This window comes from Colletotrichum acutatum (assembly GCF_030867785.1).
Source record: "Colletotrichum acutatum strain CBS 112980 chromosome Unknown BDZ83scaffold_80, whole genome shotgun sequence".
Classification (NCBI taxonomy): domain Eukaryota; kingdom Fungi; phylum Ascomycota; class Sordariomycetes; order Glomerellales; family Glomerellaceae; genus Colletotrichum; species Colletotrichum acutatum.
The window spans coordinates 158,179-184,401 of record NW_026849074.1 but is presented as its reverse complement, the minus strand read 5'-3'; the positions used below and the strand labels follow the sequence as shown (position 1 = coordinate 184,401).

At 53.1% G+C, this 26,223-nt stretch overlaps 4 protein-coding genes across 4 annotated transcripts; 3 read left to right on the top strand and 1 right to left on the bottom strand.

Moving 5' to 3' along the window:
* The first annotated feature begins 662 nt into the window (after positions 1-662).
* Positions 663-2,098, top strand: BDZ83DRAFT_428964 (biotin-requiring enzyme). The gene has a single exon (XM_060503034.1). It carries the CDS (start codon positions 793-795, stop codon positions 1,972-1,974), a length of 1,182 nt encoding a protein of 393 aa, XP_060362465.1. The 5' UTR covers positions 663-792; the 3' UTR covers positions 1,975-2,098.
* A 7,024-nt stretch (positions 2,099-9,122) lies between these two features.
* BDZ83DRAFT_754433 (PHD-finger domain-containing protein) lies at positions 9,123-12,823 on the top strand (the record flags this gene model as incomplete). The annotated part of the gene is made up of 3 exons (XM_060514478.1): positions 9,123-10,604; positions 10,664-11,697; positions 11,749-12,823. The coding sequence occupies 3 exons, from the start codon at positions 9,123-9,125 to the stop codon at positions 12,821-12,823; spliced, it is 3,591 nt and encodes a 1,196-aa protein (XP_060362464.1).
* A 7,587-nt stretch (positions 12,824-20,410) lies between these two features.
* BDZ83DRAFT_754432 (calcineurin-like phosphoesterase) lies at positions 20,411-21,630 on the top strand (the record flags this gene model as incomplete). The annotated part of the gene is made up of 4 exons (XM_060514477.1): positions 20,411-20,590; positions 20,690-21,091; positions 21,168-21,467; positions 21,532-21,630. The coding sequence occupies 4 exons, from the start codon at positions 20,411-20,413 to the stop codon at positions 21,628-21,630; spliced, it is 981 nt and encodes a 326-aa protein (XP_060362463.1).
* A 2,014-nt stretch (positions 21,631-23,644) lies between these two features.
* On the bottom strand, positions 23,645-24,293 carry BDZ83DRAFT_529344 (Rdx type Seleno protein; the record flags this gene model as incomplete). Its single annotated transcript, XM_060503314.1, has 2 exons — positions 23,645-23,887; positions 24,231-24,293. Coding segments are annotated over 2 exons (306 nt in total), but the record flags the coding sequence as incomplete, so codon positions are not given.
* Between the last annotated feature and the right edge of the window lie 1,930 nt (positions 24,294-26,223).

Here is a 26,223-nt window from a genome sequence, read left to right as displayed (position 1 = left end):
TAACGGGCGAGGAAGGGGCCAATGAGACCAACAAATTGGCGGCATTTCCTTGGTCCGTGCTTGCCCAGCGTCCCCCGTCCGCCGCCAAAATTCGGCGATAAGCCACACCAGGCCCAGGCCGGTCCCACCCCAACAGGTCCATGATTGCTGGCGCTAGAGGAAGCTCACCCAACGGAGCTCGACAATTTTATCCTTGCGCGAGAGAAAGAGACGCAGAGAGCACAAGGCGCCGCCCCGGGTTCGCTTTTTCGACCACCGACACCGACCACACCCGAACGGACAAGCCTTCCTTCAACCCACTTTGGCGATTTCCTCTTCTTTTTTTCCTACCTTGTCCACCATCCTCCGTCCGCCTCCGAAGACCGAGTTGCCTACGCCCTCTTGTCTTGTGGTCCGACTACGGAAAATCAATTGAGGAGGTTTTTTTTCCCTTAGGAACTTCTCCCTCAATTGCACCGATCCGAACCCGCTCCGCTCCCTACGCATCCCCGAATAAAGCTCCGGCTCCGACGAACGGTTTCCGTAAACTGTAAAGATGGCTTCCCTTGCGACGGCGGCTCGTCTTTCTGCGAGGGTTGCTGGCCGGAGAATACCGGCAGAGTCCACAGCTCGAGGTCCGTAGATCACTCCGTCCCCTCTCAGAGATGCTGTAGCTGTCAGCAGATATACCCTTTTGCTGTCCCTCTGCAACGACGTGAAACCGCGAGACAAAACCGGAGCTGACCACTCTTCGGACCCCCATAAACAGGCTTCCGGACTTCAGCACGATGCCTTGCGGCCCAGAACTTCTCCATGCCCGCCCTCTCCCCGACCATGACGGAGGGCAGCATCGCCAGCTGGAAGGTCAAGGAGGGCGAGTCATTCTCCGCCGGCGACGTGCTCCTCGAGATCGAGACGGATAAGGCCACCATGGACGTCGAGGCCCAGGACGACGGCGTCATGTTCAAGATCACCACCGGCGACGGCGCCAAGGCCGTCCAGGTCGGCACCCGTATCGCCGTCATCGCCGAGCCCGGTGACGACCTCTCCTCTCTCGAGGTTCCCGCCGAAGACAACACCTCCTCCTCCTCGAAGCCCGCTCCCGCCGCCGAGAAGCCGGCGCCCAAGAGCGACGGCCCCGCGGCGTCATCGGCCCCATCGCAGCAAAAGGGCGGCGCGGCCAAGACCTCCGGATCCAAGGCCCGCGAGCAGCGATACCCCCTCCTCCCCTCCGTCCAGGCTCTCGTCAATGGCCACGGCCTCGACAAGGACGCCGTCAACCAGATCGAGCCCACGGGCCCCAACGGCCGCCTCCTCAAGGGCGACGTCCTCGCCTACCTCGGCACCATCAACGCTGAAACCCCCTCCAAGATCATGGACCGCGCCGTCAAGATGTCCCACCTCGACCTGAGCAACATCAAGGTCGCGCCCAAGAAGGAGGCCCCCGCTCCCAAGAAGGTCGAGGCAGCCCCCGCGCCCGCCGCCCCCGTCGACTCTGAGGTCGCCCTCCCCATTTCCCTCGCAAAGGTCCTCGAGGCCCAGAAGCGCATCCAGTCCACCCTCGGCGTATTCATGCCCGTCTCCACCTTTGTCGCCCGCGCCGCCGAGGTCGCCAACGACGACCTGCCCCCCTCGGCCCGCAAGGCCACCACCGACGAGCTCTTCAACCAGGTCCTCGGCCTCGACAAGCTGGCGCCCCGCGGCTCGCGCGGATACTACCTGCCCCAGATCTCCGCCCTGCCCGAGTCTTCGCTCCTGGCGCCCCGCGCGTCCAAGAGATCGTCCTCGGCTGATATTATCGATTTCCTCGCCGCGCCCGCCAAGAAGGCTGTCCCCGCTAAGAAGCCGGTCGCTGCTCACCACACCCCTGGCATGTCGTCGGGAAGCAACCTGTTCACCGTGACGGTGCCGCAGGGCGATGAGAAGCGCGCCAAGGTGTTCTTGGAGAGGGTCAAGGTGATTTTGGAGGAGGAGCCTGGCAGACTTGTTCTGTGAGTTGCTGTACTTGTGAGGAAGAAATAGACGGAGACGCCTTGGGAGACCCCGTGGATTTTGGTGGAGAACATGAGAACGAAATATTCATCATCACCAAACTGAGGAGACTGATAGAGATCTTTTTCTTACACCCGACGCGGTGGGAAGAGAATGTACTTGTAGCGTGTTATGGAAGTGGGATACAGTTGAAAACGTCATATACATCTATACACCGTCCCAATTTCAGCTTTTCTAATCATCTTCCTAACCTCACTGGTCGTCAAGAGCAATGCCCGTACCATATTGGCCGAGCTGCCTCGTCCTGCAGCTGTCGGAATGAGTTGCGACCTTATTGGCAAAGGCTCTCAAATGTATCTTGCCCAAGGGTGTTTTATGTGGGTTTTCACTCACTGGACCTGGGAACCACATCGCGGCGCTATCAGTCTCCAACGTCTCCCCCTTTTCCATTTCGTCAAGTAATCGTCAGACAGTCGCGGTCCTGGTGCTTCTTCAACACAGAGTATAGAACATTTTATCAAGAACTACGCTGATGAAGACTGGATTTGTGTGGACTACGTTGGGATTTCATCTCCACTGGTGACTCTGCCCGCTTGACGTACACATCGGATGGGTCCTCATGTGCCATCAATTGTCCTTTTTAGCAGACCAAGTAGATGTCGACAGCTATGAACATCGCCGGGCATACTGCATCTCCTCCAAGTTGGCAGGCGAATCTTTCGTTTCGATATTAATAGAGCGGATGCGGCCCAAGAAGCTGGTGGAGTCCTGCTGAAACTCGTTGAAAGATTCACCCTATCTCCTTGTGGTGTGTCTCGGTGTCCATCTGCGTAGTATTTCAATGCGAATACGGACCAGGGGATGAGCCACGGGTTTGTCTACTTGATCTTTGGCGGGCGATATGAAAGTCACTGGCGATCTTAGCCTCTTGTCCTCTCGGTTGGTCCAATCCATAGGGAAAAGACGAGCTCGGGTTTTACCAGATGGCATCAGCCTCACTCCTCATCCCGTTACTCTACTCACGACATCTCGCACCGCAGACACGGTTTTACATCGGGAGCTGGTCGTAAACCGAGGATTTGCCAGAATTCGTCGGTATATATAACCTTGCCTCTCTTCACTGAAGGCGCAGCTTTTGAGTGGCGGAATCTCTATTCGCTTTCCAAGGGCACATGAATTGATCGGGGCCCTGTGGCATGAGGCGGACAATGTTGAGCATTCAGGGAACTTTGATATAGAATGTGCTCCGGCGCCGCGTCGATTGCCTCGATGGCACCGTCCCGCTTGACGCTTCGGGTCTCTATAAGAATGGCTGGGTATTGAAACTCGCAGCTGCGCCCACACCCTCTGCCGCTTCGACTAATCACTTTCGAAAGTGCTCTGTTTCTTCCAGGACTTTGAGATTGTTGTTGGTAGCTAGCGGGCCTGTGGAGGATGTTCGTGATCTTCATTCCCTTTCGAGATAACTATGTCATGATGGAAACTCTAGCAAGCCGTAGGTGTAGGGAAATGAAGACCCTACGCCTAGAACAGATAGTGTGGAGTGAGGTGTCATAAGTCTAGTCTATACCTTACACTGATTCAGACGGCAATTTCTCCTTCAAGGCGTCTCTTGTAACGAGACATAAGATCGCTTGGACATATTGTGAGTCTCAACCTCCGCTTGAGCATGTCGGCGCTAACACAGAGATGCAGCTCTCCCAAACTCAGCTTAGCGAAGCTGGCGATCACTCACTTTGGATTAGCAGTGATCTTTCTCAGGATGTACATGACGGCATAGAGTGACAGTCAGTGTAGATACAACTTCCCGGCAGAAGCTGGATCATGACATGACAACTACTTACATGACACACCCATCAATTCTCTACGGGATCTTGCCGCTGGCTGTTTGACTCACCAAGAAAACTGAAACACAAACAAAGCACCGAAAGGATGACCCTGCAGGCAGGGCTAACAAGATCCGAACCCTGTTTGACTTGCTCTCACAGCTCATCAGCTATGAATCATGGAGAGTCATTTTCCCCAAATCTCATAATTAGGTGCCTTGATCATGAGTATCGGATAATCTGCAGCTTTATTCCTGCATGCGACGACGATGAGTGTCAAATAGAGCGAGCAGAGGACCTCCAACTGCAATTTAGGTTTTCCAGCGCTTTTGTTGCACACCATACACTTTGCGAGAAATCCCAGCTTCCATAGATCTTCGCTATAACTCAGTCACTTATTTCGGCAGGTTGCAACTCCAGCGTTTCTTGTTCTTATGCCGGGGGGGGGGGGAAGTTCAAGCCTCGAGAACCAACCCTCGTCGACGGAGCAAGGATAAACGTCCGACGGGGCTCGCGCCCCCAGTCACGTCACACGTCCTGATCGATGAGAGAGAGAATGACCAAGATTTGACTTGCGATAGAGACTCACCGGGTTTGAATCGCTTTCTTGGACCCGGCCAGGGAAGCATGCTTCATGTCTAGATCTCTACAATCGCTTAACTCACGATTGCTCACAAAGAACGGTAGATCAAGCGTGACCAAGCTATCTGAAGATAGAATCCATGCATCAATACTGTTCCGAATCTAACGTCCGTTGTTGCATACAACTCCTCTGCCCTGTCTGTCAAACCCCCCTCCCCTTTCCCCAAACAACGCGCCGGCGAAGCTAACGTCACTAGATTCCCAGGCACTAAGTAATATAAAAGCAGCCATCTCCGTGTTCTCACTTCCGCCCAATCGGTACCGGTGTCGGCGCAAGATGGTAGTGGGATACCTGAGGAAGACTCGTGACATCCCACAGGCGAGTCCCGGCTGAGTCTGACCCATTGCTCTGTCTGCACTGGTAAGGATGATGTCCTGTATTACTAGTCAAATCAGAATCAAGCTAATCCTCCACCCTTCCGTCCCTCTGCTGGATATTTCATGAGAATATGCAGACGATGATTAGAACTCCTCGAAGACAGGCTTCTTAGAATGACTTTCGTTCAACGATTTAGCCCACGAGCCTCATGGTGCTCGGTAGGAGTATGGGTACACTCAGACTGCCATGTTGTAACCAGTGTATTCCTTCAACACCAGAAGACTGTACTTCTGAAGACATGATCTGTGGATGGGGGAGGAAAAAAAATAATGAAATGTTACGTCACGCCTTATAAAGAAAACTTTCCAACAGAGTCTACCGTCAACATGACACCTCGAAATATGAACTTGGAAATTCATAACATTCCTAGACGTATCTTCACCATATTTCCCTTTTTATTCGTTCGCCTTGTTCTTCCGGCCTTTCTAAGTTAGACTGCTGCTCTTACTTGGTAGCCCTCTGCCTACGTACATTCATCACAGCTGGCAAGTAGTCTCATCTTCTTATCTTCCCCTCGACGCTGAGATCTAGACTCTACGGCATATCCGACAACCCTGGTTTTCAATGATATCACGCAAAAGAAAGGCTCTTGACGGCAAGTCACGGAGCTGAGCTGGCTTTTCGATTTTCTTTTACAACATAGATATGCTCAGCCTCTTCAAGCAACATGTCAACTCATCGCCGCAAAATCCTTACTGCGGGGTTTGCATACTGGGTCGCTGGTACAGATTTTTCAGCACCAGGCTATTCCCGAGCCATATTGCCATCAGCAAAGGCGTTTCAATTACCCCGAGTACACTCTCATTGAGTGCCACCTCAATAGGATGAAGACCCTCAATGGCGGCGATGGAGATTGAATATGGGCAGGCAAGAGCCAACCGCATGGCTCACTCATTTTATAGAGACTGTTCGAGTATTATCGCTGTTCACACAATCCGTTTAGAGGGTAACGCCGTTCATCTTACAACACTGAAGACTCAAATTTGACCAAATAAGTGAGTATATTGCAGTAGAGGGACTTCGTTGTCAAGATAATTTCTCTACATCTTTGGATTCAAAGTCTCGAAATGCGAGAGTTGCTCACCTATCAAAGACGCAGCCTCGGACACTGGCCACCGTATGAATGGCAAAGACGCAAGACATCGTAAGGTATTATCACGTAACGAATGGCAAGTTCGCAAATCTTTGTCACAGGCGAATGACTTGGACGGTCTTCGCCAACGTCGCAAAGCGGGTCAGGAAGTTTGCCGAGGTCGGCAGTGAATGAGAACCCCGGTTATGCCAGTTGACTCGTGTGACAAGCTCCCAATAGCACCATAAGCCCAGGCGCTCGACGCCACCGTACGGAGAGAAACTTCGTGCTTCAATTTGGCGATACTTGCTCTTTGCGCCTGTGTCTTTGCTTACCTTACACAAGTGAATGTTAAACAGTTGCTTTGACGCCCATAACATAGGCCTAGAGCGCGATCGTGGTATTTTGAGCAGACTTCCAGAAGGAGAGTAGAAGATAAGCTTGCCAGCAAGCTATCGTTGTACCAAATAGAGTGATTCCTGCTTGGCCTTGAGGTGACTTCATCACACCGGCCTTTAATGAGAGCTATTGCGGAAGGACTTCAAGGTAATTAACGCGAAGAATAACAACTTGCTTGAACGTGGTTGCGAAGCAATGGGTTATTGAGTGTAAGTCGTGCTGTCGGGAAAACATTTCGTAAGGGCTTTCAAAACCAGAAAGTCGCCGATGCTTCATGCTGAGAGTAATTGTGAGAGACGGCGGTTGGGAGGGGTCAAAGTGTGCTCGTTTTCCGAAGCGTCTATTCTCTGCACTGGAAGGAGTTGCCGCGCCGATGAGAGTTCCGAGGTCCATGTTCACGAGACTCCTCTTGACTGATTCTCCATCCCCTAGTCTGCTAAAATTGCTTTATTATTTAGGTTGTCTCTGTCAAAGTGCAGAGAAGCAACGGTTTTGGATTCCTGGGTAGGAGGTGCGATTTTCCTAAAGTGCGAGTCAAACAGAATATGCGCCGGGGACCAAATCGAGTTGCGACATAACAAAAATCAGAGAAGCGGCAGCAGGGGATTCATGATCGCATAAGGTAAGGTAAACTGCCATAGCCTATCTGCGCAGAAAGTAGGTAAGCGAGACCACCGACACATAAGTGAAAAACAAATGGCGAAGGGGGCAAAGATCTCGTTAGTGGGGTTCCGGAAGTGCACACCGATGGATTGTGCCCACCGTCTTACCGATCGCGAGCTCGACGAAGGAAATGGTAGCGCCTATGCACGTCAGATGAAGTTTGCATTTGGGAACAACAGACTGTTTGTGAGTAACATGAGATCCATGTGTCTAGATAGCACGTCAGCGGCATTGTGTGTGTATGAGGGTAAGCCGACGGGATGGTGTTGCGAACAAGGCAGTATGTCGCTCGAGAGTTTTGCGACAATGTGGTATCGCTCACGATTGTTTCTTCCGCGGACTCATAGGTGGTGGCTATTGCCCGCCGCCCACCTCATTACCTCGAGATCGTGACGTTGCGCAGCCCTCGGTAAATCTTGTGGCACAGCCAGGCTCATTGCGAGTCATTGAAGAGTTGGATCTCATGACTGCGTGAAGCATAGTTACTGCATAATGGATCTTCGTTCCCGTGGAAGCCAAAATACCATGGCATGCGTGAGAGCCAGCCGAATCAGGCGACCTCGTTGAGGCCGGAGCTGGGTAACACATTCTCAATGAGGTCGAATCTCCCGGTCGGGGACGGGGAAAGGTGGAAAACCAGAAAGGTCGGCAAATACAAATCCCGTGAGCCAGCCGAGTATCAGGCGACGATTCAAATCGTGTTAAAACCTCTGGAGGAAGGGGGAAGCGACATGCCGAGGTCATTGGAAGGTTCGAAGTGACGAAAGGCACGGGAAGAGAAAACATAAGAGAACGAAGCAAGTGTAAGTCAAAATGGAGCGGCCGACCCCTGGGCTTCACAAGCCGGGTCTCCCAAAGCGTGCCTGACTAGATCTCTGACCGTAAGATGTCTAGCTGAGATTGGACCCTGAAAACCAACCAAGTTAACCGGTAAACAAGCAGGGAGGCCATGTGGCGGTGGACCAGCGGTGGCCGATCGAGGAGGGGCGGGAAAGCACATTGGCCGCTTGGCCGCCTCGGGAAGGGGCCCGAAAATGTGGAGAGGCATCCGGGGTAGAGGAGCGGTGACATCAATGCCGGTCGCAAGTCTAGCGGCTCAGAGATCCGCGAACGATGCGCTGACATGCGCCACCGGGGCCAGAGAGAAGGATTGTGCACAGATTATATCTCAAGCTGGGTGAACTACCCAGTCGTGCCAGTCTCAGCCATGGCGTAGTTCAGTGAATTGCGCCAACGGGCTTTTCGGCCGAGTCGAAGGGCTCGTCTGGTGGTTTATAACGGTATTCAATTGACTTTGGATTCTGCTTTTAGACATGGAAACAATGACTCGCTGCATCCGAACTTGTGGAGAGGCATAACGTGGGTTTGGATACCTTTAATTCGTCTCCAGACATATTGTGAAGACACTATGAAGTTGCCGCGTTAACTGAACAACGCAAGACGAAACAGAAGTAAACATTGTTGTAGGGAGAAGGCCATGAATTAATGGCTCTTGATGCCGTGATACGAATGAAGGCGAGATTAGTATAGAGAGCAGCTACGCTTGATTTAGCAAGGAACTGTGGCCCTGTCGAGGAATTTCCATTTTGATCTGATAGAATAAAGAACGAGCAATCGGCCCAATCAACGGTGACGGGTACGGAGTAAGGTGCTAGCGGCAAGTGCGAAAGTTGAAAAGTGGATGCGGGTGCGGCTGCCCCTCAAGGCCCCCTTGTTCCTTCCCCGAAACCTGAAGCGAACCCCAAGGCCCCAATGCCCCGATGCGGCGAGCGCCCCATCCAAAGCCACCCCTGTGACTGCCCTGCCAGATGTCTACGGATGACTAATGGCGCGTTCCCCCTGCGGCTAACAATGGTATTCGGGTCCGTGCGTTTCAACTTCACGCGTTGTCTGTTTTTCGCACCCGTAACTCTGAGCCGCAAATTCGACTTCACCTCGTCTCCTGATGACCTATTCAACTCTTTACCATTTCAGCATCACCTTCGCAACTGCACTGTAACCTTGTTGCGTGCCGGAGATACGTGCGCGGTACCGTTTCGCCAATGCCCCGCCCCTTCCTCCAGCCGCACCACCACTCCGCGCGCTACCTCCTCCTGACGCGGTGATTTCCGACCACCTCTCTCCATCCCCATCGAAAGAAGCCCTAATACTGGGCCAATAATCGCGAAACATGCCTTCAAAGCCTTCAACACCGAGGCGATCCTTTACCGGCCGAAAACGAGGACGTCCTCCAGGTACAACCAATGCCACACGCAGTGCGCGCGACCTCGAAGATTCCCCCGCACCACCTCCCTCCGGCCGATCTACGCGCGACCACGCCACCCCTTCCGCAGTCCCCCATACCGAGCCGGCGCCTAAGAGGAGACGATATATTCCTGGAGGTGCTGGTGGTGGAGGCCGTTTCATTGATGATGATGGAACTGAGACGCCCATCGCAGCGGTGCGTAGACCACCAAGGGAGCCGCGCAGCGTGTCGGCGATAGTCCCAAGACGAGAACGAAGCGCAAGATTACGAACCGCTGCGGATCGAGAAGATATGGAATTCAGTTCGGCAGCGGCTGTCGCAGCGGCTGTTGCAGAAAACGAAGGATACAAGCCCAGAGAGGAACGGGGCTGGGAGGAATTCCATCCCAAGCTCGATATCGATGCCACATTCATGATGTTCCGCTCTGAAGAAGTCGATGGAATCCCTCTCCCTGTCGCCAAATCGCCTCCGAGGACACCAGCAGGAATACGGCCATCCACCCCGATGAATGGATCCAACACGCCCTTGAGAGAAATGAACCCGGCTTCGACGGGCAATACACCAGCGCCCACCACAAATTCCTACTTCAGCCTTCCTGTTGCTGGAAGTGAAACGCCGCAAAAGCGTCGCACGAGACCACCCCGTGAATCTGTCTCCTTCCTCGGTCGAGATCTGGCGCCAGCAGCGACGCCAAGACTACCCCAAGTCTTACCTATTCGGAATCAAACCCCGAAAGAGCGTCTGGACCTCAAGGCACCTTCTTATCGCAGATCTGACCAGGTTGAGCAATTCGAGAGCAAGAGTTTTGGTCAAGCGCGATACGTAGACAAGTCGATGATGAATGTAGGATATCAGGAGACTGATCGTTACATGCGCTCCGAGGGCAGACTTATCAAAGCGGCGGAGCCAAATTTAGAGGACGACCTCGAACAATCAGCGGCCAAGGTCGATGGCGAAGCGCCCCCGATATCTGGCACCAATGTCGGACGTGTCGAGTACGACATGGACGAGCAGGACGATAAGTGGTTGGAGGTGTACAACAGGGAACAAAGGAAGGGCAATGAACTGGAACCAATAACCCGCGAAGTATTCGAGATTGCCATTACGAAAATCGAAAAAGAGTGGCATGCGTTGGAAAAGCGGATACCTAAACCCAATCCTAAACCGCCTCAGACCCATCGGCCGAGGTCTAGTTCGGCCGCGGCCGTCAATGGCGAACCACAAGTTGGGGAGGAGCAAGACAGCAAATGCGCGATTTGCGATGACGGCGACTGCGAAAACACCAATGCCATTGTCTTCTGTGACGGATGCGACCTCGCAGTCCATCAGGAGTGTTACGGTGTGCCCTTCATTCCAGAAGGCCAGTGGCTTTGCAGGAAGTGTCAGCTCATCGGCCGAGGCGTACCGGTAAGATTCCATCCCGCGCCCTTTCACTTTCTTGACAACATTACTAAACTGCTCCACAGACTTGCATCTTCTGCCCCAACACAGACGGCGCGTTCAAGCAGACCAATTCATCCAAGTGGGCGCACCTTCTCTGCGCAATGTGGATTCCTGAGGTGTCCCTGGGGAACGCCACTTTCATGGAGCCTGTCATGGATGTGGAGAAAGTGCCCAAAACGCGCTGGAAGTTGAATTGCTATATCTGCAATCAGAAGATGGGTGCCTGCATACAGTGCAGTAACAAATCTTGCTACCAAGCGTTCCACGTAACGTGCGCACGACGGTCGCGCCTCTTCCTCAAAATGAAGAACAGTCACGGGGCGCTTGCAGTTCTTGATAACAGCATGATACTGAAGGCCTTCTGCGACAAACACTGTCCTCCCGACTACTCCAAAGACAATAGCGTCGCTCAAGCGGCGCGAGAAGCTAAAAAGTTCTACAAGCGGGCAATGAAGGGACGGATCTGGGCAGACAGCCAAGCAACAGCTCATGCGCTGGCTGCAAATCACCGTAATGCTTTAACAGAGCACCCACCCGACGAAAGTCAAATGACGGGGGCCAAATTTGCGTCCTTTGTTGGCGGAGATAAGAAGAAGGGGCAACCCGGAAAGCAGATTTGGAAGCTGCCTTCAGGCGCGCCCATCATTCCCCAAGCTGTCTTTGAGATTGTGGAACAGGCGCTTTCTCGGTTCCCGTTCCGCAAGCGCAAGGATTTCGTCAGCGAAGCATGTCGCTACTGGACGCTCAAGCGCGAGGCCCGCCGTGGTGCGGCGCTTCTCAAGCGACTGCAGTTGCAGATGGAGACCTTCTCATCGATGGAGCTTACAAGGCGGAACTTTGCGCAGATGGGTCCATCTGGAAAAGCCCGTCTTTCACGGCGTGTCGAATTTGCCGAGGCGTTGCTCAAGGACCTCTGGGAACTGAAGCTTCTCTCGGAAAGCGTCGTCCAGAGAGAGCAAGAAAAGCTCGACGCTGCAGAGCTTGAGCAAGAGTTCGTGGACACTTGCTATTTCCCAATCGCGAAGCTGCTGGGACCAGTCGTTGAGAAGGCAATATTGTAAGTGATATCATCCACCTTGCCGGATCAACCTGCTAACCGGACTTGAAGCCTCGACAAAAATATTTTTAAGGAAGGTCTCTTGGAGCTCCAGGAGAAACTAGAGTGCCGATTCTATACCAACACCCTCGTCTTCACCCATGACTTATGTGAAGTCATTCATGTCGGCATTAATACAGAGCCTACGCACCTTGAAAATCCGTCCCAAGGTGGCACTCTCTCGCCTGTAAAGCAGAACTTCCACGACCCGAGGCAAAGGAAAACGCTCGGGAAACGAATACTCAAGGCTGTCCAGCCACAACTTGAGACGGCCCTCAAAACAGAGGCCGAAATCACGCACAAGCCGTATGAGACTCTAGCCAAGGAGTTTGAGGGTATGCTAGAAGCCAGCATCGAATTCCGTCAGCCATCCATCACCGTTTCCCGCACAGAAGAGAGCACCGAACCCAACCAGGATACTATTATGGTGGATGCTGCTACCGAGCAGATCACTGTCGCAAACGACGAGAGCGTCAATGGTGCAGGCGCCACAGCCGACGCTGCAGCAGACGAGATGGACGTCGATGCCGAGGGAGAAGAAGATGACGGCAATATTGAAGTCAACACTTCGACTTTGGACAAGCCGAGCGACGTCCACTCATCGAATTCATCGGTGGCGGGGCATGAGGGCAACGGCAAGGCTGCTGTCAAGATTGAAGGGTCAGTGGCTCCGACCGTTCAGCCCACAGATACGCCGCCTGAGGCGGGCTATGTGCCTGCCAATAGACCAACGCAGCCAGCCCCTCCAACGCCTCCGCAATCCAACGGCAGCCTGGGCAATGAATCCACAGATCCATTGTCTGAGGGCGGCGTACCCTGGTACTTTTCCGACTTCAAACCCAAGGGAACGACCATTGTCGAGGAGACGTGGACCGGCCGCGAGGCGCTCCGCAGTCTTAGCGAGGACCTCACCGACATGGATGAGCAGGAGCTCGAAGGCCTGGCCTTTGATGTAGAGGACAGTACTATCACTGCATCGCCAACCGTCAACGACGAAGTGGCGGACACGATTGTCAGCAAGGCCAAGTCCAACAACAACAGAGTCCGCAAGCGCACGAGTGCCCGAGCATCTGCGAGGAGGAGATAACTGTGCCTTTCGCCCTCTGGCTCTCTCAACGACAACCTCCTCTCTTTATGGAGAGTCGCCATGCCTGTTTGTTATGAATTTTGTGTTTTTTTTTTACGAAATTGTATTTGTACAAGAGAAGACCCCGACGACATGTCCCGATTGTTTCTCCCCCTTGCTTGCTTTTCGTTTTCCCGATAGCTACACCTCGCGTCACGATTCCCCCAACTTTACACAGTATCCTTTAACTACACCCCGTGGGCCGCGTCTACTATAGCGAAGCCGCGTGCCTATTGCTACCATCAGTACTTTTTCTTCCTCTTTCTTCCTTGACTTTACTCAGTGGGTTTAATCACAAGGCGTTTAAGAAGTTGGGGGCATTCACCCCACAAACTTTCACCAAACATGGCTTTGGCTTCAAGGGCGTTTTCGGATCAAGGAAGAGTTTTTATTAGGTTAGCAAAGAGGGGGTTGGAGGAGGCTTCACGCACACACAAACACCCTGTTATACCGCCCACGCGAGATGGGAGAGGCTTTTCTTCTTAGCTTAGCTAGTATTGAGAGAGACTTCTTTTTTTTCTTCTCCCTTTTAAATCATGAGTATGAAATGTTTCGAGAGTGAGGGAGGAAAGAAGAGATGTTGTCGTTGTTTCCAGTTTTCCTGCTTATTGGTGTTTCTTACCATATTCCTTCTGGGATAGAGCGACGAAAGAGGGTGTTCTGAGTTGGCCTTATCCGAGACCTTGTATGTAGTGTGAATGGTACGAGATGATGGTCGAATAAGAGATTCTGAGTGTGCAACATGAAAGTATGCGCGCGTGTTTTGAAAATATACTACGCGTTGCTTACATCGTGATATTTTGAAATTCTTGGATGATCTATCAACTGTGTGGTATCCATTCATGATATTGTTCCATGTTGGAAGTTGAGATATTGTGCGTTTGTCTCCTGCGTCTTGAGTTCAAAAATCCTTTGAAGGATCATAATACTCTGGTGTTACATGTTCACGTATATGAAGATTGAAACGTGACCACCGGGGGAATTCGACGCTCGTCCCGAGTGCACAACAGCAACTCGGAGATGGATGGCTATGTTGTATTGTACATGGATAAGCCCTTATGGGGTATTTTGTCTCCCAGGAAAAAACGTAGGAGCCGACGCAGATTCGCATGTTCACTACCTACTGCCATCATGTGAGAACCCCAGGCACCATCTATGGGAAGGCGGAGTTCCGCCCACAGACAAACAACTTGGTCACAAGCACCCGGTCCCCCATCGACTACTAGATGGTATTCATACATACGTACGTACTTTCCTAAGGGGTACTAGCGAGGTATTTGTCTATGACCATATTTCCCTTCTATACGCCCCTGAATATTTTCGAAATACAGTGGAAGATGGAGAAAAAATCGTAGACGGATGTACTGACGCCTTCTAGCAGTGAAAGGGATAGGTCGTGAGCATAGTCAGAGACACTATTGTTCAAAGGCGAGCTTACTACCTGGACTCGACGGAGCCTCATCGGCGGCTATTACGCTTAGGGGACCTCAAAACTTAATGCCCAGAAAGTAAAGAGCCTCAAACCATCAGCTGAGAGTATATAGATACAACTGCAACGTCAGAATCATGACGAGGCTGCGCGGAAGTGAAAGCCCATGTGCCTGTTTGTCTGCCTAGGCACACGTCCTCAAGGGCAGGAGGGAAGGAGGGTGGGCACTAGGGATGCGCTGCCACGTCGCTCAGTCTGTGGTGGAGGGGCATTGAATCGGTGAGGAATTGACGACGACCACGACCAACCCACCGCCGCGTAGAAGTGAGGACGTCGCGGGGCAGTCATGTGATGCGTACCCACCCCACCGAAAAGTTGGGGGGATTGACCAGGAGGAGGATGGACTTGGAAAGAAAGAAAAAAAAAAAGGCCATCATCTGAATGGAAAAGCAGAATTGCGTGGCTTGTACCCTTTCAGAGACATGGCTGAAGGGCTTTTCTCATTGGACGCTGGAAAGCGCAAAGGTCAGCAAGCGAGCGGGGGGAGGGACGTCGAAATGGATGGGGGGCACCGCCAATTGGATCACACAAAGTACTTGACTTGATGTAACTGGGCCACTTTTCCCCCCGACTGCCCCTCCTTCCCCCTCTCCTCATCGACTGAGAGCGGCGGCCATGGCATCTGTTGAATAGGAGGGGCACCCGTACGCAGATGTAGATCCTTCGGTCCTGGCCGACGGCCGCGAGCGTGTCTATAGTCGACGGGCTCAAATGTTTTACCTATCAGGCAGAATGCCTAGTAATACCAAGGAGGATGTGCTGCACGACATGACCTTGATGCACTCTCCATATACTTACATGCTGTACGGCTTCCGTGGATGCAGGCTGACTGACAGGCAGACAGACACATGACTGACGTAGTTGGCATACTTTTGCTGCGGTCGAAGTCTTTTGCCGTTCGTTCCGCAGCTTGTGTCTCCCCACAGTCACTTTCTTGTTAGACATTTCGACCCTGACGTGACGGGAGGCCCCGTTTCGTCCACCTTTCGAGCAGGGAGAAATTGTACGGCATGTGCCGAAATTCCCTCAAAGATCGACTGGAGGATTTTCAGATGCAACGAGGCTACTCCAATATTTCACTGGTCAGACAGTTTTCGATTTTCGGGTGATATCTCTCCATTGAGTGCCCGTGCCAAATCTTCGCCTTGACCGCTTCAAGTCTCGGTCGTCAGAACCTAGAGCGCATTGGTGGGTGTGGTTAAAAGCCGCCGTCAGCCTCTGGTTAGCAACTAAGAGCTGGGCAAGGCTCTGGACGAGGGAACGAATAGGCATCGAGCCGGTCGAAGGGACGGAGTCAGTTAGCCCATCTTAGGAGCTCCACAGCCCGGTCTGATGAAGTTGGCCTTTGATGTAAGTTGAGAAATATCGCTATGGCTGTACTTGGATGCTGCCCTTGAAAGTGCTTGCCTCGATTCAAGTCGTTTTGTGAGAGTCTAGTGCTCGGGTTCTCAACGGTAGCGGTTGGCTGGGTTGACGTCGGCACCTAATGGTGGTTGTAGTGGTGTCAGAGCCACACTTCTGTCGATACCGCGATGTGATCGACGCTAGATTGGTTTGTCTTGATCTGAGTCATTGGGTTTGTTGCCTCGCGGATTTGATCTTGCGAACAAGTCGTCAAGATGTTCGGGCCGGATGCGAGGCCTGGGAGCGAGCAAAAAAGAGGGAACGAATGTCTTGCATCGAGCTGGCTTGCATGTCTCTTCAGCTGATCTTCGAAGCGTTGGCGTTTTCCCTCAAATGGCCGTGCCACGCGGGGAAGCTTTTGAGTAGAGGCTAATCTTGGCATCTGTTGAGTAGTGAGACGGAGAAGTCTTTGGAAGGTTGGGGTATGGGCAGGTGGTGTCTGAAAGCGAACGTGGACCGAGAGCATCACTCATCGAACAAGGCAAGTACAGGACTCTCGTGTCAGTTACTCATAGTCTACTGGCATGGAGCGGTGCCTGCGACTAATCGGATGCTTGAGGATTTCCGAGGTACAGATGTTGACTGTCCCTGGACGCGGAAACATGGTGCGTCTGGTCTGCGTGCGACTCGCCGTCGTCTTCAGCAGCACTGATAGAGTTCCAGTGCGAGAAACACACGACACGTACACACGATGACTAGTGGTAAGGTAGGTTGTGTCGAGCGCGAGCGGCGTCAGATGAATGCGGTGAATGGTGGTATTGGCGAGCGCCTTGACTTGAGTGGTCACCCGGTAGACCGTCTGACATGGCGTTACTCAGGGGCCTATTCGGGGTCGGACCCTGATGATCATGCTGCTATGGTTGAGGAGTGACACTCAGAAACCAGCTCGTAGGCGGAGGCGAGGAAGGGAGATGCCGAGGGAGGGCGGCATGGATGGGATTGCTTCCGTTGCGCTGTTGAAGGGGAAGCACAAGCTGAGCGATGGGGAACCGTCGGTCCAGAAGGGGTCATCGCTGTCCGTCATCGGTCTCATTCAAGCCTGTCGGCTCAGCGTCGCAGAGGCTGCAACATGTGGAATTTCGAGTGCTATGAATAGAGTAGAGTTGAAACGGAAGACTGATGGTCTGTTTGGCAAACGACTATCGCCATGTTCGTTGCTTTTCTCGCCCGAGATGTCTTGCAATCTAGACTTGTGAATGATGGACGGAAACGGTGGTAGCGGACGTGTTACTTTTGTAAGGTGCCAGGGGGCAATGAGCGTCAGGTCTGTGACAGGCTTGGGGGGAGGGAAAGGTCTTACAAAGCAAATGCCAAGATGCATGAAGGCAAAGCTTAAGGTAAGAAGGAAGTCAAGCTCAGCGCCCGCGCAAGCCACGGATGGAAGGAAAGAGAGATGTCAAATGTGAGTGACAAAATAATTTCCCGCTCGACTTATCTGTATCTCTACTGCTAGTATTGCTATTATTACTAATTCTTCTCTCTCTGTCCCCCCCCCCCCCTACCCCCCAACTATTTGCTCTACCTATAAATAATATACGTGAACAAGCATAAAAAGAGATAACACAAAAGACAAGTGCAACATGAAAAATAGCAGCGATAGGACAATAGGCGATGGAACGTTCCTGCCTCAGTATGTTGGGGCATTGGCCAGCATACTATTTTATCACGCAATTGATAGTGACGTATGGAAGGCCTCAGGCGGCAGAATGGCATTCATATCTCCCGAGACAAGTAATTCAGAGACGCTCGCGAATCATAGCTAGGTAGAATTGTATAGAACCAGAACATATGTATCAATAAACTACATGCATAGGAAGGAAGTCATCACAATGCAATGCCAATCAGCCACTGCGTATTACCTAGTAGGTACGTAGGGTTGGGCAGATAATCTCCGACCAAATGTTTGACTCGCATGGGCCGCACTGTCAGTTTGCAAGCCGGATATCTGGTTGCAAGGGAGGGAAAGCACTCTCACTCGGGGATTTGGAGAAACATCTCTGGACGTAAACAAACCAGATGTGGGCACCAAGACCCGAGCAGCAAATATACGGAGTAGTTTGGCGATGACTTTGGCACTAGACGCTCGGGATTATCAAGGGGGGGGGGGGCTGAGTCGGATGTGATATTCGACGGGACGCCGCCATGATACAAGTTTAGAACAGCCGTAGCTCCAGCTCCAGCTCCAGCTCCAGCTCCCGCGGCGGGTCCCGTCGATTCGATGACTTGGACCATGGTCAACAGCCAGTCGGTCCGGCGGGTGGGGTTTTCATCTCTTCACAACCCCCGGTGCGTGACACCTTCATCCACCAGTACCACCTCCAAGTCCCCCAGGCCAACGTCCACTCCCACGACATACGGATATGGCCCACCGGCTTCCGCGCTCATGGAGTGGTACCGCTCCCAACTGAGGAGCTTCACCTTCAACAAGCTTTCAGGCTCGATGACCCTGTGGCGGATCCTTGCCGCTGGGTCGTGGATTTGTTCTCAGTGTTCGACGGGTGGACAATGCCATGGCAGATTTGCCATCATGCTTCCTTGGATAGAGTAGGTATGCTTATGGAGCACCTCCCAGCAGCACCTTCTGGCTTCAACACCTTGCTCGAGATGGTCCTCAGCTAAGGTACCTAACTAGGCCCGGTAGATAGGAATTGCACATAATGTAAGATATCAAAACCAACCAACCTAGGTTAAAAAAAAAAAAAAGGAAGGTAGGCCATACAAATGTGTCTGATCCCAAGTGAGGCAGATACTCTGGAAACGTGTTACGGTAGTTGCTGTGGCCGGCAAGACGGGTAAGGTGAGAGGCAAGCAAGGGAAGGCACGAACAAAATCCAAGGGCAGGCACCCCCTGTCGCAGCTACCCTACCAGTCAGTACCTTACGCATGCCCGGGTCGCGCTTTCCCATTCCTCCCGTCGCCGAGAAAAACGTGCCTGCCACTCCTGCCCAACCTGAAGCTCCCTGACTGGTCGATGGGCGAGCGACTGGTGTGCTGAGAAACAGACAACGGGAGGCGCTTGCTGATGCAAAGATGCGGTGATGCACCAAAATATGCCACTCCAACCAGCGGCACGCTTCAAAACACCACACCTTCACTTTCTCGCTGGTGTGCTTACCTTACCTATGGAGGGAGGGCAACCTTTTCTTAGTAGGCGGGAAGACGTGGAGCGATGCGCGTACGTACCTAAGTCGGGGCAGCATCTACCTAGTTGGCAGGCGCGAGAAAAAAAAAAAAGAAAGAAACGTAGATACGGATTAGACGGGGACTGAGGAAAAAAAAAAGTCGAGACCATTACTACGACCCCAATTTTATCCCGTCCAGATCTCCCTCTCTTTAATTTTTTTCTCGTCGTCCTCCACCTTGCCTCATTCCTAGTCACGATCCTCGGCTTCGCTTTTCATTTTCATATTTTGAAGCCGCTTGTCCGTTCTTAAGAGACAGGGTGAAGCAGCGGAAACGCGAATAGAAGAAGAAGAGGCAAAAAAGGAAAAAAAACATAAGAAGGCATAACATCACGCCCGCTGTCACATTGTTTTTCCTCTTGCATCCTTGATGTTCGTACAAAATGCCAATTCACCTCAAAGGCAACCTAATTTAATTTTCTCTGTCGTCTCTGGGTTTGGCATCTCTTTTTTTGCCCGTCCTGCCTGCCTTTAACGCTTCGAGAGCCCATAATATCTGCACCACCCACACCCATCAGCGATCACTTAGTGCCCATAGCACTATCCCTCTTTAGCCTTCCCCCCTGTAGTACGAGCGACCCCCTCACGCTTTTCTCTCGCACACGCAGGCAGAGGAGACCAATTCCTCCACACCTCTCTCTCTCTTTTCCTCTCCCATTTTCTGCGCTCCTCCTGCCGACTCCTGCCTTTCCGACCGAGCAGCCCGCCGCCGCCCAACACAAAACACGAAAATCCTCCCCTCAAACCCACCCTCACCTCTCCCTCCCCCAAAGCCTCTTTTCCCCCCCACGAGGCCACCTCTTGACCCAACGGCGACGATACGTCTATTCAAGACGACAACGCGATCCAGAGATTTCCATCTCTTCAATACATTCAAAACAACGACGATCAATCAAACAGACGAACTCCGCATCGCTGTTCACGGCAAGAGCGGCTCCTGCTGAAAAAAAAAAAGGCGAAGCTATCAACAGACGGCCCTATCTCCAGCGGCGAATCCCACCCCATACAGGCGAACTCGATCCCGCACAGGGACGACGAAAATTTTCTCAACGACGACGCGAGACGCTACCACACTTCCTGGTCTGCGAATAATCCATAACATCGAGCATTTCTGTCGCCGCTTTCTCTTCCCCGGAAAGAAAGGCCTACAAGAGCTGAGATCACTTCGCCGTAAGTCTTTCGCCCTGTCCCGCTCGCGCTTCCCCTCTCCTGCCCACTCACCACCACGTTGCCCTCAACCTCCCCGCGCGCTTCCCAAACAAAGCAGCCAAACAAACATCTCGACATCTGCGGTATACTGACTACGCGTTTTTTCCTGAACAGACACGAGAAGTGCATCGTCCCCGTAAACTGGGCATTCTTTGTCTCTGGCCGCTGCAAAGTACACCCTCCCTTCAGTGCTCTTGCCTGCCGCAGTCGCGAACAATTCCCTCGGTATCAGCGGGCCATCTTTCTGGCTGGTGAGGATTAAAGATGGCGGACCAACATGAGGTCGACCTTGACTCGATAATCGACCGCCTCCTCGAGGTTCGTGGAAGCCGTCCCGGTAAGCAGGTGCAGCTTCTCGAGGCAGAGATCCGCTACCTGTGCACCAAGGCTCGTGAGATCTTCATCTCCCAGCCCATTCTTCTCGAGCTTGAGGCTCCCATCAAGGTACGCTCAGTCTTTTTGGCCTGGCTAGGTCATCTTGCTTCCCTAATGCTTTGCCTCCCCCGAGTTGCACAGACCTGCTGACGCCAACCCCTCACCCAGATCTGCGGTGATATTCACGGACAATATTACGACTTGCTGCGTCTCTTCGAGTACGGCGGCTTCCCTCCCGAGGCCAACTACCTCTTCCTGGGTGATTACGTCGATCGTGGCAAGCAGTCTCTCGAGACCATCTGCCTGTTGCTCGCCTACAAGATCAAGTACCCCGAGAACTTCTTCATTCTCCGCGGCAACCACGAGTGCGCCTCCATCAACCGTATCTACGGTTTCTACGACGAGTGCAAGCGCCGCTACAACATCAAGCTATGGAAGACATTTACGGACTGCTTCAACTGCCTGCCTATCGCCGCTATCATCGACGAGAAGATTTTCACCATGCACGGCGGCCTCAGCCCTGATCTGAACTCCATGGAGCAGATTCGCCGCGTCATGCGACCCACTGACGTATGTTTGCACCCTTCACGAGGCCGAGTGCTGGCCTCGTCTCGATTTGCTTGTTGACTAATGCTTCGATCAACAGATTCCTGACTGCGGTCTTCTCTGCGATCTGTTGTGGTCTGATCCCGACAAGGACATTACAGGCTGGAGCGAAAACGACAGAGGTGTCTCCTTCACTTTCGGTCCCGATGTTGTGTCCCGGTTCCTCCAGAAGCACGATATGGATCTGATCTGCCGTGCCCACCAAGTCGTCGAAGACGGTTACGAGTTCTTCTCCAAGCGCCAGCTCGTGACTCTGTTCAGTGCACCGAACTACTGTGGAGAATTCGACAACGCCGGAGCCATGATGAGTGTGGACGAGAGCTTGCTCTGCTCGTTCCAGGTGAGAAGACGGCGATGGAAATCTTACTTTCCCGACCAAGTAAACTGACGAGACTCTCCTACAGATTCTGAAACCTGCTGAGAAGAAACAAAAGTACGTCCCTGGTGGTCTCGGAGGCAACAGCCGACCAGTCATCTCTCCCCGGAAGTCCGCTTCCAAGTGAAATTAAGAGTTTATACGAACATGCACATGTTTCTAGGTTCGGCCGTCGTTAAGTGCCTCCCGCCCACATCGACCGCTCTACTTTTACGTCCACCGACGCGGTCTCTCGCGACCCGCTCACATCGTCCTCCCGCTTTCTCGATCCTCTGGGTCACCCTCCGTCAACTCTTCGACTTGTCCGATTCTTCCCGAGCCCACCCACCGACTACAACCCGCGCAAACTGTTCACGATTACGGCTGTCTGGTAGCAGAAGATAAACACACAAAAACACTGGAATTTGCAATGGCTATCACAACGTCTCACGTGCCTCTGTGCGAAGCCCCTCGGTGGACATGAACTCACCCTGGGGTGTAATAATGAGTGATTTGCACGCCAATAACGCGTCAAGAGCAGCCTCGGTTCACTGTTCCATCGTGGGAATACTTGTCCCCCCCCAGTCGCCACTGCCACAAAGGCTTGTCCAAAAGTCATCGTGCTGAGGCGTCAATTGGCAATATCCATGTGGTCACGGGGATCACCTGAACTTGAACATCCGCTCTTGTGCCCACGAGCTTGCGTCGCGGCCGTAGGGGGCCGCGTCTCAGCTCAATATCGCGGTGGCACCTGTAAGACTATGATTTACTCGGCATAGGCAGAAGCAAGCCCGTCGTGGGGTTGGCATTCTGGTTTCTCAAAGAAGGCATTGCTCATCGGCCGGGCAACAGGGGGGCTCGCCATCATGTTTGGCGGGGTTGAGTGTCGCTTTTCACTTCCCTTTTTGCTTGTACTATTCTCCATTGACTCTGGTCTTTCTTTTCTTTTCCGTCTTTTCTTGTAACGCTGGAGGAGAAGGGGCGTATGGTCGACAGAGGTCTATTACTGAGACATGCGTTCAGGGGATCGCTGCACAGCTCACTGTGTGTACGATCTTGGAATGAGGGGGTCTAACAATCCGGCTCCGAGTTGATAGTCTCTGTAAACAATTCGCTCTAGGCATTCCTGTGGTTTTGACCCGGCGTGGTCAGGTTCACGTCGAGTGCTGTCGCAAAGGAGGATGCTGCGGCTAGTGATTGCAACGAAAAGCCCACTTTATACATTTGATCAACCTGACTGGACATTTGGATGCCGACGCGACGTATTCATTGTGTATATTGATTGTGTTTACGGATGACTGTGGGCTCCCGCTGACGGAGAAGAGAGCTCTTGAAATGATGCAATGCATATTTCATGTCGTCAGCTAGACGGTCCATGCCCACGCGTGCCACCTAGATGCCGCGTAGACGTTCCCATCCGTGCCGATCTCCAGGTCCGCATCGCTAGTAATCCCGGTTCACATTCCAAAGCCCTTGCCTACCGCCCCCAACTTCAGCAGCCACTGGACAACGAATCTTGCGAGACATGTTTGAATTACCTAGGAATAGCACTCGAGGCGAACTTTGCGAGCTTGGGATCCCGTGACCTTGGTGCTATATGGCTAGTCCCGCGCCCCGGGCTTCCGCGCCAAGCCTAGCTGGCAAGGCTGGCTATACGAGAATAGAGCAGGACAGGGCTGAATAGATTGACCTGCCATGCCAGACCAGACCAGACCAGACCAGGTGCCGACTGTATCTATAGGGACTCGGGGTTCTCAAGCACAGTCCTCGCACTTCTCCTTATTGAACTTGGCCGGCGGATTGTCGTATTGCTGGCCAGGCAGCTGGCCTGCGGGCGAGATCTCGGCCTTGGCCTGCTGTCCCTTGTTCGCGCGGGCTGCGCCGATGGCGTCTCGGGCAGCGTCGCTTAAAGATGAAGAGGAGTTCTGTTCTTTGCTCTCAGAGGTGACTTTTGTTTCGCCGGCAGCCGGAGAGTGGCCTGCGTTGGTGGGGTGCTTCTTGAGCTGGGAGACCACGTCCGAGGCGGCTGCGGAGGAAGGCATCGTCATTGTCGGCGCCGTGGCGAGTGCGTCGGAGGCTAGAGTCGGAGGTTGTTGGGTAGAGGTTTCGGGTGTGATTGCTGTTGTTGCCGTTGATGGGTGGTCCGTCGTCGTAGGCTTGGAGTGTTTCCGGTCGACGTGGCCGAGGTCTCTGTCGGGTTGGATGACGTCGCGGAGACGGCGCTTGAGCTCCTTGGTCTCGGGGAAGCCTCCTTCGGTCTTGCGGTCCCAGAGGATCGTTGAGGAGGTCGTTGTCGCGCCGGCGGGTTGGTGGGTTAGCGTTACGGTGAAGGTGCCGCCTGTGGAGGGTTGGAGGGCGACCTCGCCGATGGAGGTTCCGAATGTCGATAGGAGCTCTTGGGCGAACTGTTTGTTGTGTTAGGGAGGTGTTTCTTGCTGAGTTGTGTATACCTAGCTTTTCCGTAGTAGGAGGGACGGACGATGGGCTTCATTAACGGTGGAAAGGGGAACACTAGGCCAAGCACAGTTTGGGGGGTCGGAAGAGGAGGTTGACGGTGTCAGGGGTGTTGCCGAGGATGAGGTCATCAACGGCCACCTCCCGTATAGAGGTAGGACCTGTGTAAGTGTAGCCTGCTTCGCGGCAGACAAAGGTAGGTGTTTACAGATAAGGAAAGGCAGGAAGTGATTGTGGATGGCAAAAAGACCCGGCAGTGAGGCCCTCCCTTCCTGCCCTTTGGGTTGTACTTACATATGCTGCGCGAAGCATCCACTTACACTGAGTGCAGAACTGGATCGCGACGCGGGGCAGCGGCGTTGAGGTCGACGCTGACTGCGGTGCGGTAGTTGTTTCGGCCATTTGGGAATCGTTCCTGTTACCTGGGACAAGAAAGAGGAGCGTAGACTACTTGTGTAGACCTTTGGTATCTTTGGTCTGTAGTAGTTGGGTGGGCTGCACGAGGAGAGGATGTGATGGTGTGGGAAATGGCGTCTATTCTCTTGTTCATCCTGCGTCATTGGCGGCCAGCCAGTACTTTTTTGGATTGGGGAAGAGGGGGAGGAGGAGGGGCGGTTGGTGCCATCCCAGCTTTCCTCTGATGATCAGGTAAGCGTGCATGAAGCTGTGGCCATGCCGGCGCTGCTTCCATCGAGACTGGGGGAGGAGGGGAAAGGGAAAAAGCCACACTTGCTGGCTTACGAAACAAAAAAGGACCCGGCGGAAGTGTGCACGAGAGATGGAGTGGAGGGACCTATTGGAGGAAACTGTTCGGATCCGAACTCGCACTCGGAAGCAGGGTGATGCAGCAGCCAGCCGGCAGAAGCCTTGCTCTCCGCCGTGGGCATCTGGCATCACGTCCAATTTAGCAACAAAAAAGGAGAAAAGTCAGGCACACGCCAGAAAAAGAGAGAATAACGGGCCCGCATATGAACTTCCCTCCCAGGACATCCCCCCCCAGCACCCAGCACGTCGGTGGCAGCGAGTGGCTCGAACGCCCTGCAGCAATTCAGGTACGGGTGGGCCAACAACCAGGGATCAGGGCCGGCAGGGCTTTTTTTCGGACTTGTCGTGCCTGTGCAAAATAGAAGCACCAGACGGGGAGTGAGTCGTGCGGAAACAGTGCTGATGTTTTGGGACCCGTTTGCCCGCCGAGCCCTATTCTCGACAGACGACGTTGGGAAAAGCCGGTCCTGAGTCGACTCCGAGGTAGGTAAGGTAAGGTACGGATACGTGTGCATAAAGTGCGCACACATAACTCCGGGCGGGCGAGACTTTTGGAAACGTATGTGTATACCCGTGGGACCCGTGGAAAGTGGTTTCCGGAATTTCCTGACCGTGAGGTGAGGTATCTTACCCTACTGCATAGTGATGCAGCCAGCGCCTGCAAACAAGCAGTGAATACTGGCGGCGGACACTTTGCCTTGATCTTGGGGTTTGGTGGGAGGAGCAGACGGTTATCACCCGCCTCGGGTACAGCAGCAACCGCGGAATAGAGGCGTAGCAACAGGGGTGCTGGTGAACGGAGCCCCGTCCGGCAACGAACACCAGAAGGTAAGGTGAAGTAGACCAGGAGATGTGAAACGAAAGAGTGGGAGTGTTGCAGCGGCAAGGGCTAGAGGGAGAAAGGGGAGGGAAAGCAGTAGAAGTAGTAGTCATCGTTCGGTATCTGTATAAACACAGTAAAAGGCCGTATGAGGCAAACCAGAATATTGAACCTCATCTTACCAGCGTTTTAATCCGCCGTATGTACAGGCTACGGATACAACAACTCCAATTGGCAATAGCGGCTCACCGATGGTCCAGGGAAAAACCACAGGTCCGCCACTACTCTTTCTTGACCCCCCGACCCCCCTGGTAGCCTAAGGCTCGAAGCGAAGAAAAAAGATGAGTTGACAGGCGGGCCAGGCCCGATGTAATCCTCGGGAAATGAAAGTTGGTGCTCTCGCAGCTCTTTTCGGCCTCGAACAGGCGGAGTGCTGTAACCTCCCTTCCCCATCGGCAGCATCCAATGATTCAATCCCAGGAGTTCAAAGTCGGCGCCGAACTGTTCATCCCCCAGTCTCGCTCGGCCAAGGGGGGGGGGGCATGAATCCATAAATCTGGCTTTATTCACAATTTCACAGTGAGAGAATGGAAGTGAGGACAAGATGAAAAAAAAAAGGGACGCTGCATATGTCTCAGATTTCCTGCTCTCACCTGTGACCTGAAGTGGCACCCGCCGAACCGTACCCCCCCCCCCCCGGAA